This window comes from Anas acuta, chromosome 8 (assembly GCF_963932015.1).
Source record: "Anas acuta chromosome 8, bAnaAcu1.1, whole genome shotgun sequence".
Lineage (NCBI taxonomy): Eukaryota > Metazoa > Chordata > Aves > Anseriformes > Anatidae > Anas > Anas acuta.
This window is the reverse complement of record NC_088986.1, coordinates 26888141-26902162: the sequence shown is the minus strand read 5'-3', so window position 1 is coordinate 26902162 and position 14022 is coordinate 26888141. Positions and strand designations below refer to the sequence as shown.

At 37.2% G+C, this 14022-nt stretch overlaps 1 protein-coding gene across 4 annotated transcripts in view; it reads right to left on the bottom strand.

Annotated features, from left to right (window-relative positions):
* The window catches only part of VAV3 (vav guanine nucleotide exchange factor 3), a 166202-nt gene that overhangs the window by 17026 nt on the left and 135154 nt on the right, over positions 1-14022 (bottom strand). For all 4 annotated transcript variants that reach the window (XM_068690042.1, XM_068690039.1, XM_068690040.1 and 1 more), the window contains exons 21-24: positions 7319-7384; positions 3289-3323; positions 1835-1951; positions 1086-1173 (exon numbers count right to left, since the gene is read on the bottom strand). In XM_068690042.1, coding sequence (XP_068546143.1) covers positions 1086-1173; positions 1835-1951; positions 3289-3323; positions 7319-7384 — 306 coding nt within the window. The remainder of the gene's footprint in view (positions 1-1085; positions 1174-1834; positions 1952-3288; positions 3324-7318; positions 7385-14022) is intronic.

The window sequence follows — 14022 nt, the reverse complement described above, 5'->3', positions numbered from 1 at the left end:
TGCATTTGAGAAATGCCACCATTTCTTTGTTGTAACCAGTGGTAGGCCCCTAGCATCCACAGCCCTAACACTAAACACTTCCTGGATTTTAAGTGCCAAATGGTATCAGATTGTGGAAACAGGTTGGTGCGTTCTTCATCAGGAATTTTATGTTCTTTTCATTCTAATGGGCACTTATTTGAATCGGGGTCACACAAAACATAGATTTGCCCTCTTTTTTTAAACCACTTGTAGACTGTTCTTGTTTTACAGAGTGTCAGTGATTCAAACAAAATAATTTCTAAGACCTCCTAGTTTTAAAGCTTGTCTCCTTGCTCTTAGGTTGCACTGTCTTTCATTTTGCTTTACTGCTTTAGAGAATTTGGATATACATGCAGAAAGGCTGCAGTATAAGTGCAAACTAACTGATGGGACTAAACATAATATAGTGAATAAGCTTACAGTGAATAAGCAGCCACACATTGCTGGAATTTAGACTAGTTGGTACTGACCCCAGATGACTATTCCAAAATGGATTTCTAAGCTATCAGCAGTTTAGACAGCCTCATTCTCCAGATACACTTCTTTACTCTCTCTCTGGTGTACCATGACCAGGAAAATTAGCTCTCCCAAGTTTTTCTGGGCTCTCTGACACAGCTCCAACTTCTGTCCTTCTCCCTCTGAACTCACACATCAGTAGGCATCGTTCTGCTTCTCAGGACACATAGGGGGGTGGGGACAAGGAACCTTCACCTAACTACTTGTGAGGATCATTGTTCATTTTGAAACATATTCAAAAACATCAAATTCTGCTTTCAATATTTATCATAATGCTATAGTGTGCTGATGTATGGGATTCAAATTACTCCTCTCATCCATACACCACTGCAAGGTACACAAGCCAGCCCTAAATACATAATATTAAGCACTTGTCAGCATCACTTAAAGTTTAAAACATAAACATCTAAAAAAAATCCTATTTGCAGGACATGATTCAAATCTCTCACTCTCACAACCTTCTGCAATTCTACAGACCAAAGCAGCAGACACTTTAACATCAAGTTACACAAAAATCACACCTTGTTAAAAACCTAATCAATGCTTACCATTAAATTTTTAAATTTTCTATTTTCTGCAATGTGGAAAAAGCCATCTCTTGTTAAAATCTTGATGTGTTTCACTTCGTTATTGTACCTGTGGGCAATGAATAACTTATGAATATAAATGTGTTTTTAATCAGAGGCAATCAATAGTTACCTGAGGGCCTGCCCCAGTAACACTATACAAATAAATTCTTAGGACAAAATGTATATCCGTGCCAAAACAAAGTTGACATCTAATTAACCAAATATATTTATTAAAGTACAGCTGAAGAGGTAATCTATATTCAGAAAAGAAGTTGCAACTAATTGTTCTAATCTGGAATTCCCACATTTTGCTTGCTTTTAAATTCATGCTGATAATCAATATGAAAGCAAACAAGACCTTCGTGATAACTTCTGTCCGTAGAATTTTATGAACGTGTTTTTCTGAAATGCAGAGTTTTAACAAATTTCTACTGAAGACAGTTGCTTAAAAGAAGCAGACCTTATCACACTTCAAACACTAGCTTAGTTTTACACAACATATTATACCATCATTTTCGTATACCTGTTTGCTATACTAACACTATAAAACTACTACTTTTTACTGAATTTGCTGACAAATGCATTCAGTTTTCCTAAATTGACTCTTAAAGATAGTGTATGGTCATATAAATTGAAAAACTTTATTTCTTTCCTTATGAAGTTCAAATATTGAGTTATTTAAACATAATGAAAACAGAAAAACTTTCTGTAGACCTTATCCCACTTACTTAATACTAATCGCATATTCTCCTGACTCTTTGGTTCTGTGCCGCACCAGGTAAGTGCTGTTTACTCTGTTAATAAGTTCACTCTCTGCTTGTAATCTTTCCATTGCTCCTGCAAACCTGCAACACAGAAAAGCAAAATTGTCTGAGTCCTCCTGAAGGTACAAAGATAGCTACCAAACATGCAGTGCAGAGTCACGATATTCTGCACGAGATGGTGATCTACAAACACATCAATTGGGATTGAATGCTAATTCCAGGACTTTCAGTGAAGTGCAAAGAAGCTATGCAATGGGGGTGGAGAAATCCTTAGTTAGAAAAGGTCTTTTTCTTTGAGGAGGGGGAGTGACAGAGCAGTGTGGTGGAGTTCAGCTGTCCAGCAGGGTAAAATCACCACAGAAGGTAAGACAGTAAGTCACCGATTCTGCAGTCTGACTGCAGAAGTAGATTTGTGCCCTTGCTCCACGCCTTGCCAGTTTGGGAGGGACTTCATAAGAGGCTGTCTGTAGACACTGCAAAACTAGAGGCTAAGCTGATAACTGAAGAGGGGGAAAGTGACCTACCTTACAGGAAACGATGCTGATTTTACCATTTTAGAAAATAATCTAAAAGCAGTCAATGTCAGAGACCACTGCTCTGAAAAATTTCCTGCTAATATATCAGTATCAGTTAAAAAAGATCTTGAAGTTATTTTATCAAACACACCAGGAAGAATGCATTTTGAAGTTTATCACACAATACAGGACTTTTGCAGCCTCAAGTAATTTTTCAGCTAAGTTTTACAAAATCTTAGAAAATCAAGACTGATCACAGTGATGCCCAATTAGAAACACAGCAAGTGTTAGAATTGAATTACAAATACAGAATTTGAGATGTTAAACATTCTATATGGCTTGTTGCGAAAAATCAATGTTTTCATCTGATTCTGATTTCTCTTTAGGCAAGCTAGAGGAACTCAGAATTCATCTCTAAATGATCAACTCTAAAACTAGTCAAAGAACACAAGTGATGATTAATCTGTTCTCTCAGAATCAGGATGTATCTATTCTGGCGGTGGGCTGAATTCCACTCACAAACCAGACCAGCAGTAACTGTAGATCTGATACACTGTCCTCTTACACTGCTTAGACATGTGTGCTTGTTTATAAGGAAAAGCAGAATTATTCACAAGACCAAATGTATTTAACATTAATCCTTCTCTTTAGTTCCTTAGCATGTAAGATGTACTTGCATGCTTCATATTATAACCATCTCTTACAATTCCATTTCAGTCCTCTGGGACTAAGGCTACAAACTTGTAAACAAAATGTCAAAATCATTAAGCACATTATTACATCAGAAACACTTTTAGGCAATGCATGGTGCTGTTTTCGTAAATTAATTTGTAATAAGCAATTATCTTTCTATGACCACTTCTGTCAAAGAGATGCTTCTTATAAGATTAGACAAAGACTCACCACAGTTGTGACGAATAGTCTACCGGTTTAGGAACCTAAGACAGAGGAAATACAAGAGAATGGAGATTAAGATGTTTTTTTTCTGTTCAGCACATAAATTAAACAGTATTGATCTAATACTTTATTCACATAAGACAGGAGAAAAGAAATGGACAATCTAATTAGCCTGGAATTCTATTTTCATTTTAAGAAACTTAAAAATTAAATATTCTGTATTCCTCTGGAACACCACAGAATATTTTAACCTTTCGCTGCTGTGACATTTTTTTTTTATTTATCTTTTTTTAACTGTTTTTATGTTCATTTGTTAACAGAACTGTCATACTTTTTCTTTTGACAAAGCCTATATTAAAATTAGTACTTACAATAGCCTCATGGTACATTGTCCAAAAATACTTTAAAATTTGCAACAAATATACATTAACATATACAGATTTCACTCCGTGTTTCCAAGATTACGTGAGCCCTAGAAAGACTGTCTACTAGGAAACACAGTACATAATCACAAAGGTAACACTAATACATGAATTGTATTCTATGACTTCATTCATACCTTTGTACTTTGTTTTACTCTTGCACTATGGAATTAGATTTTTAAAATGAATCGAACTATAATCAGTTTGTAAAATGGATGTTATATGTATATATAAGAATGTTTAGATAATTTTAATACATGCAAAAAAGCACAATATAGCAGTCCTCACAAAACTCAGCATTTTATCTTATCTTGACCATCTCCCCACTGTTGCCTGATACATCAGCATTATCCTTCTCTAAAATAATTTGTGAGAAACTTGCAAGGTGCTGAAAAATATATTTTAGTGGAAGCTTAGCACACATTTTGCAGACGTATAACCTAGTGTCATATATTCTGAAATAAGTAGTTGTGCTTTTTTCCCCCTAGTAAAACCAATGAATGTTCTATTATTTTCTGGACCCTAAGAAGGTAAAAATTACAGTATCATTCTTCTTACAATTTTTAATGATATACAGACTGTATTCATCAGAGACTTCCAAATACAGATTAACTCAGGAAGACAGTATTATACAGGCCCAATAATATAAAATACTTGAAATTTAAATTAATTATAACTCCCACTAGCTTGTATGCTGAATAACACGTAGCTATATACAGATGACCTCGGGTATCAACCAAGTCTTTTCATGAGGTCACTAGACCTGACCTTAAAGTGGAAAAAAAAAAAAAAAAAAAAAAACCTACATACCACTGCATGTTTAAGCACCCTATTCTGCAGTTACAGCAGGAACTGTCCAAAGGCAGCAAGCAAACTAAGATATAACCACTTACTCAAATGCCTCTCCATCCAAGATGTCTATGATAAAATTGTCAATTACACAGGACAGTCCCAAATGTACATTTTATTTAAATAAGAAGACAGGTACTAACATGGAACAGATTGAAGTTCTTTGCGATAAAAAAGCATGGCCACATGCTCAAGTTTGCACAGCAGTACATCTATCCAGGTGTTAAAACAGTTCCTACATTAGTCTAGTTCTTGGGAGAAAAGGGGAACAAGAGACAAAAATACATTACTCCCTACCAGCACAGGCAAAGGGCCCTCAACCAGCAGTGCTGTAGTGCTGGTGGCATGCAAACCCCTCGGACATGTGAGGGCCTAACACAGCTAGGTCCTACCACTGCCAGCAGCAATGGCACTAGGTATCGCCACAACTAATATGGGGTTACTAAAGCATTTCTGCCTCTAATAGCGAGGCTTCAGTAAAAAAAAAATAACACCCTACAAACATCCTGAGAAAGAATTTCCATAATAAATGTTTTAATGAAGCAATCAAATGGGGTATTTCAAAGCCAGGGGGCATTTATAGACTCTTTACATGTTGCAAGGTATCTCAAATAATAAATTTCTCCTACAGAAAAATTGCACCATGAATGATTTGCATTATCCCCCGTAAGATGAATTAATACATTATCAACAGCAGCAGAAAAAAATAGTTTAAAAACAAACATCCTTCATGTGTCAAGTATCCCTGCTATGTTGGAAAGAACATACAAACTTGAAGATGGTTTTAAGGCCATGCTTCAGAGCAGTTAAACCATAGATGATTAGTCCTTTTCATTTATTTTCAATAGACCAAGATATACAACAACCCTTGTTCACTGTCAAGAAATAGACTAAAATCAAATATTATTCCTGAAGCTCTTGGCTCATATTGTGCTATATATACACAATGCCTCGACAGAAATGAGGAAACTGTAGGAAAGCTATGAAGGACCAGACATTACTCTTTTCGTGTAGAAAATATCTAATGACATCTACTATTTACGGCAAACAGGAAGAAATTGTTTATAGGTACATCTGTGAAAAGTCTGGAATATAGATATTCTGGAGCTCAGCAGTTTTTCATTCAATATTCATTCCTAAAGTATTTTGAAATATGTATTTTATGCTGTTTCTGGGCATTTTTATATCAGCTGGTTGTAAAGACTGTTAGACTTAATAATAATAGTAAAAGTTATAGCATGTTAAAAAACCTGATCGATGTTTCAGTATCTTTAACTGCGTCATTTGTCATAACAACATGTTTATATTTCATCCTTCCAGGTTAACAGCGGTGAAGCATCAATTTTTCTTTTTGGTCTGATCACGACATCGGTTGGTAACGTTTCATGAATAATATTTATTCACTCTGTAAAATTGTATTATTTTCAATACTCCTTTTAATAGTTTATTTCTCAACTTCACAGCAAGTTTTATCACTGGAACACAACCTTCACAACACCCCCAACAGCATTTTTCATACGTCTGGATATCCCACTTCCTCTGCTTTAAAGTATAGTGCTGGTTCCTGAAACGTTGCCGCAGTTGCTGTCAGCAATGCTACGGTATAACTGTGTGGCTTCAGGAACCCAAAGCCAATCCACAGCACATATTGCCTGTGTCCAGCAGCACTTGTGGTGACACCAGGGCACAAGAAATCCACAATTTTATAATAAGCAAGGTATCTGGAGAAGGAAGCTAAGCTCATAACATTTCCATCACCATCACAGAGCTGTTCTGTCACTCAATTTAGTGTGCCTTGTGCTTACAGAAATTCTGTGCCATCCTTCAAACAAAACTCTCAAAATATATGGTAGAGATGTCTCAAGATATAACAACGTGTTTATTCTTTAGGATCATGTATTTGTTTGAGAAACTACAGGATAATGCAAGCCTTAAAGGCATATCAAAATGTAGTCAGTAACAGCTGGTTCCATCTACTTATAAATGATTAAGTGGCATCTTGACTGCTGTAATGAAAGTAATTCCATTAATAAGTCAAACTGTTGTGAATCAAGTTAAAAAGTTAAAGCTGTCACAGCAAAGTGAGGAATATAATTTGTCACTGTTGTTATGGGTTTACATGAATTATCTCAATAAAAGGACAAACAGTGATCTGATGCACATCATCACAGAGGACAGAACGAAGGACCAAGCACGCAGCCTTTTAATGCAGTCATCATATCTGTACACAAAAATCATGAGCACACATTGTTAATTTATTTATCTTGCATTTTTCTTAAGAAAATCATTGAGTTAAATAAAGGCAGGTAAGAATGTGCAGAGATGAGATTTATCGTGTACTCTGAATTCAAAGTTTTATTTTAGTTCCATGTTTTTAAGCTCACTACTCAGTGTAATCTCTCTCTCTAACCCAAAGTGACTGGGTAATAGATTAGAACCATAGCATTCTCACCTTGCGGTGGGGGAAGGAAGAAAGTATACTTGCACATAAAATGTTCTATATTCCGGGAACTCTTTAGACAATTCAATTTATTAATAATCCCAAAAGTTAAACCTACCTCTGAAACATGTTTTCTTAACATGTGCAACTTAAATCCAGTAAATTAAAGTACTACAATGCTATATTTTAAGCAATACTGAACACCACAAAAACACAAAGGAACTAGAAATAATCTGATTTTGGTAACATAAGATTAATAAAGTGCTGGTATGAACTAGGAAAATTTCCTATAAATTGACAAAATGAAATGAACAACTCTACTTACACATGGGCTAGGCTTTACTGCATCACTTGGGAAGAAGCCAAGCTCTCCTGTTGTTAGATTTCTGCCCTAGAAAAAAAAATTTTTGAGACATTATGGCAATTAATAATAAATAAATGCATAGCAGTTTAGAACCATAAGAGTTTACCAAAGAGAGCTCTTAGAATAAAAATGCTACTCTAATACAGAGTTATTCAATGGTATTTTTAAAAAATATGCAATTAAGTAGTAAATATAGATGACATAGATGAGAGTTCTGGGAAACACAAGGTGTACCCCGAGCCTATGTTGTAATTCCCAGTCCTGTTAATGTCTGCAGTGTCTGCAGTCTTCACTAAAGGTGATTCCAATTACCTCCTTTCAAGTCACTTCCACCTGAACTGGCCTCACTGTAGCAAGAGCTGCCACACTACAACACCACAGAACCCCCAGCCAGCAGCACCATGCAGTAACGGTTGCAGCACCCAGGAAATCATGCCAACTCCAATAGGAACTTAGAGCTAATAATGAATTACCAAATTCTACAGTTAAGATTTTCCCTAAATTATACAAATCACTGGAAATTGTGCAAGCACAAGAACACCAACAGAAGTCAGGATTTACTGTCTGTGCCAGTCACAGCAACGTTGTTGATGTGGGCACGCAGCTGGGAGACGAGCTGCAGCAGTGTATTCAATTCACCAAGGCCTGAACTGAGCCCTTGGGGTACCACTTGGGTTCCATCAAAGTTGCAGGACCACCAGTTTCCTCTGGGCTTCTCAGTGCCGAATGTGATCTGATCATTACAGAGCCATGCCCATGCAGCTCTAAATTCATCACCAAGCCTTCCTGAAGAGCTTTCTCAGCCAGTCAAAACAGGAAAAAAAATAGAAAGAAGAAAAAAAAGGAAAAAGGAAACCACACTTTTCTAGTGCTAGCAAACATTCAGCTCTGACCATGCCAACCAGATCACTCAGAGCTGCATAGAACATATGGATAAAGTTTCCAAACAGGTATCTAAAACGAAGGCATCAAAAGGTGCATTTTGGCAAATAAATGTTGTCATTTAACAGAGTTTAGAGAGCACATAAATGCTTAAGCTCCATTAAGTTTAATATGCTGATACAACATACTATCAGCACTTGGCAATAAGAGCAAGTATTTTGTTAGCAATGTAATCTTGAAAGCAACATTTATTATTTTGACCACATACCTGCAGCACAAAGTTTCAGGGGAAAAATGCTTCAGAAACACTTTCCTTCTGTCTGCCTGAATTTGCATCCTTATACTGTATTTACCCCCCAGTGTGAATACCTCTGAATTACAGGTTTGACTTACATACCTCCGACAGTCTCCCATCTTAATGATCCCTATTTACCAGACTAATCTCATCTGAACAGTGACATCAAAGTCAATACAGCCAGCCACTAGAAAAAATGTATTAATGAGAAAAGGCATTCTAAGCAGCACAATTAAACAGTAAGTTTGTATGTGCCCACACACCATTGTTAAATATATGAATCATTTATATAAGGTGAAAGAAGCTGAAATAGATGACACATCATGCAATGCATGTCCACATCTAGGAAACAGCCAAAGATCAAAATCTGATGAGCTCAGGGATAGAGACCTCCAGTACGTTCTGACAGTGCAAGAAGGGAGATCTTTTCAGATGTTCAATAGTGTTTGAAACACCATGGACATGATCAAAGTGCCACATCCTTCAAATCAGAAATACGGTCTGGATACTTGCAGGATTATCTTTTTCCTCCAGAATTTTTTGTCCACCCACAAGTCTAGAATGAAAGCTCGTTTTAGCTTGCAGGCACTTAAATGCTTCAATCTGCACCACACTGCAACAAGAACATAGCTGTTTCGTGCCCTCAGGTAGAAGGTTGGGGGGGAACAGAAAAGCCACATTGCAGCCACTAAATGAACTGCAGCATATATAGAAAGACCCAACCACGAGACAATAAGATGCAGAGCCAGCATTATACTACCTGGTTTAGATGCTGTTATGAACACACAGTGCCATGAATCACAGCTTAAAAAATCCAGCAAAGCTGCAAAAATCCTGAGATCAGCTGTGCTCCACACATTCAATCATTATCATCACAATGCAGATGTTACAATATAGACACACAGAATAAAGCGATTGAGCTGTAATCCATAGGCTGGAGAACACTTTAACACGTATGCACACTTTCATTAAGTATTCTGCAGGTAGCAAGTCAACCACACTTGCAGCAGAAAATGAATCATGTGAAGATTCACTTGACACACCTAAGAGAACATTCATGGAAATGAAAAGTGGCAAGAAACTATCATCAGTGGACAAACTAACATGAAAGGTACAGCATTAAGGAATACTCCCACTTGTCAGAAGATGCTGTGGGACATGGTGTGTCTAAATGTGCGTCATTTTGTTGGGCAAGGAGAGGCTGTAAGTGTAGCATGCATTCCATGGACGTATACCAAACCCAAGTGAAAGCAGCAGTCGTCACATGGACAGACTCTCTCCTCATACAAAACATCACTACCACCACTGGGACACCAATTCCCCAAGTACTACGACTGGTACAAAACTCTGCCTTTACTTTTTGAACAATACCACGAATGTAATAAACGCTGAGAGAACCCCAAGAAAGGCTTTGCCTTCTGAGGAAAAGCTTTACATTGGATAACTTCAAATGCCTTTGCTAGTTAAACAAAACCAACCCCTAAAACAGAACAGGCTTTGATTTATCACACATTGCTCAAGGAAAGCGCTCACCAGAAAATGTTCTGCAGATAATGAACTGATATAAGTCATTTGGTAATGCTCTTCGGATAGCAGGTTAATTTATTTACCTTCAGAAATCCTAGCTAAACTCATCAAGGCTTGCTGTCGTTCAGACAAGACACTGACTTGTCAGATGATGGTTTTAAAATTTAAGATCTATCCATCAACTGGTCATGATTAACAGCAAAATCATCATGCCACCATGCTTCACTTCTACTAATCACTTCTTTCTAGTTTACATTTCCCGCTTGCTAATTGCTTACCGTTTGATGCGTAAGCATTTCATTTCCTTTGAACACTCACTGTAAAGACTTAGGGTCATCATAAAAGCAAAAGCAACTGACTGGACAGAACTGTTTTTAACATATATATATTTATATATACTATTACACTGTACTTCGGGTTTAATATATATGTGCATGTGGGTACATGTATTCGTACATATTTATATATAAAAGGGCCAATGAAGCCCTTCAGTCCATTTCTTCCAATGACACTCAGCACGACTAGAGGCTGCCTCGCTGCTCTTGTACCTGTGTTAATGGCAGAGGCATTCCCAAGTCAAATGACACTTCTGCTATTTGCAGACTCCTCCCTGCTATTTACCTATGCAACGTGCAGCAACTTCAGTGGGCTTGCACAGAGCTAGCATTCCAGGACACCTAAAAAATTAATAATTATTGGGTCCTTAGTCCCCCCCCCCTTTTTTTTTTTTTTTTGGTTACTGCAAAGAATCTGGTGAAGAAAGACATGAGTTGGATGGAAAAATCACAAACTGAAAGAAAAAAGCCCAGTTTTCTCTTTCAGAGAGCACTTCTACAGTGCTGCCTCCCCAGCATTTCAGAAGACATTGGGTAACTGTGAGTTCAATACCAGTTTATTTGTATGTGTCGTAAATATCATGGCTACAGGTAAGCATGTTTTAAGAACCACAACGAATGAATGTCGTCTGTATTCAGCAGAGTATCAGAGCACTGTCAACTCTACTTTACACTGAAAGACTAAAATTAGGAAAATTCAATACAGTACACCTGCTTATACTCTACAAGTTTCATGACAGGAGAGAAACAAGCCTCTCTCATGGAAGTCCCTGCTGCTGCAGTACTCATGCATGACTTACACATGCATGAACTTACCCACAGCCAGAGAGGGAAATGCTGTGCAGGACAGATTACACGATATACATGCAACAGACAGAGAAGTATGTTCAGTAAGAAATGCAGACTACCATTAATCTGAGAAAGCGACTTGTCAAAGAGACCCTTCAAGATAAGAACTGCCTAACAAACAAGGGGCATTGTAACATACACTGAAAATCTCTACCCAATATACAGCTATGATACCACAATGTGAAATTATTAACATCACCTCCTATTAATGAACTGCTACAGCCTACAAAGCTGCACAGTAAAATCACTCACTTTTCCAACATACTCTAGCAATATACAGATTCTGTATTAGGAACTCAAAAATTATTGGTATTTTAAATGAAAGTAATTAAAAATCTCTCCCTTTGAAAACATTTTGAACCAGCATCAGCATTACATGGAAAACACGAAACCAGGATAAAAGCAGTTTTCAGACCTAATTCAGGGTAGCGCTCTATTGAATTCCTTTCATTTAAATTCAAGGCAAAGCAGCACAATTCTAGAGGATGCTTAAAAACAGCCATCCAAGTTCGGCTCATTTATGAGAAATTCCCTGAACAGACAAAAATTGCAAATAAAGGAAAAACCAGACACACAGCACATCTACTCAGGAGCTCAGGGAAGACTTAGGAACAATTTAACAGAGAAGTTTTCTGATGTATAAATTAAGGCCCTTATATTCTATCATCGTTTCATCTGAGCAAAGAAGTGCTTCAAGCTCTTCCTCTTTCCCTCCTGCTTAGCTCCCACCTCAGATTGAAGAAGCTGAAGTCTATATTCTCTCTCAACTTCCAGCCCTTACTTCCCTTGTTTGTTTGTTTGTTTTGCTCTTCTCCCCCAAACAAAAATATACACAAATGCAACATTTTAACACGTATGAGTAGGAACCATATTCCAGATCTGCTCCTTTCCCAGCAAAACCAAGTTTTCTTCTGCATGCTCTCTGGGCAGAACAGTTGCTGTTAGCTACCTCTGAGCTGCTCCGTCTCAAAGCATACCCTTTCAGGATCAGAAAGCTTACCTCCTTCTATCTGCTACACACTGAGCCTTTAAAATACTTTATCGAAGCCAACACCCATCGTGTTTTGGGGTACATCAACTGACTATCCGAAAAGCCTTAAAATGAATATTGTCAGTTTAGCTTGAGGAAACTACTTTGAGCAAAGACATCAGATTCATATTTCACTCTTTTAGCAGCAATCACACAGTAACTCCTAGTTTTCTGCAAATATCTTCCCAAATGAGAATTATGCTCCATATTTATATGGAAAAGATAAAGAGCTCATGCTAGTTCCTCTCCACATTCTGACTTTTTTCACACAGTAGCATCATTTTCCATTGTCCCAGTGGGTTGTCATTACATTGCAACATAGAAAAATTAATTCTCTCTCAAACACAATTTCCAGTTTTATATCATAAGAGTATTTACAATATACTTAATGTCTTCTGGATGTTTACAGCAGGACTACTAACTACTGAAGCATTAGGAATGACATCTGTATTAGCAATTACTTGATATGGGTTTCATTTGCATTAAAGAAAAGCTGGTTTTGAGAATGGCAAGAATCAGCTCAGGAATTACCTGTACTCTTTTGGCATACTTCAGAAAGACAACTGCCTGAGGATGGTGGGTAATTACAGTGGAAACCGGCAAAGCTAGAATTACATTATATCTTATGGCAGGCATCGGGGCATCCCTAAAAGCCTGCCCTCAGGTTAAGCAGCTACCAGTTTACTCAGAGCAAACTCTGGAGAGGAGAGAAATGCTCACATCCACAATAAAAACAAGACTACTTCAAAAGGTACACTATTACAGCTGAAGCAACTAGTAGTGCTCTGGTTAAGGGTCTGAAATTTCCTTTTAAAATGACAAAATTTCTCTCCACCCACCCACTCCCAATCTCCCCCCACCCCTTTTTTATTTTTAATTTCATTCTGTAAGTGAGGATAAACAAGCAACACCTAGGCAAACAGCATGGCTCTTCCAGTTCTGCACCTTGGCAGGAAAGAAAAGCAGTCATGCAAAATGGGATACAAGAGGATCAGCACAGGACCATCCTTTTTCTACACAAGTGTTTACTGAGAACAGTAAGATTACTTGTGATAGCATCAATCCCCTTGCACCTTCTCTTCAAAGAAAGCTCAGGTTTGAATGATACTAGTGGGGAGGCAGAAAGCAAATGCACGGAATACAGAAATATACACCCCAACCATCTTATTGTCTCTGTGATCGGTCAGATGGTCTCTGGGAAGGCCATCATAGAAAAAAATGCTGCTTCTGTTTTCCAGGCTGTGCAACAGGAAGATTCATGTTTGTGTATGGCCTTGACTGACTGCAGAATTACCACAGTAACTGCTATACAATCATTCATGCAAACATTAACTTCACAGAATTTTGATATCTGTCAAAACACATTTGATAGTATTGCTTTCCAGCTGCAGTTTAAGGTAAGTATTGCTTAATAACTTGGGGTGTTTGATATACTGTAAAGAATGAAAAAATTAAACCACAAATACTTCTCTATTACAAGAATTTGAATTTCTAAAATGAGCAATGGTGCGCTTAAAAATCCATTCCTATATTACTGTTTTGCAGGTCAGCTACAAGTTATTCTAAAACATCCCTTGAATAAAATTTAGATTTGCATAAAAATATGTTTTGAAGTTTTCTTAACATGCATTTTAAAATACAGATGTTGTCACAAGTCATGAAAACCCTTATTGAGCAGCCTGTGACAAGACCACTTGTTAAGGAAAAGATTTCCTGAGTGATTCTACTGAACAGGAGAATTTTTACT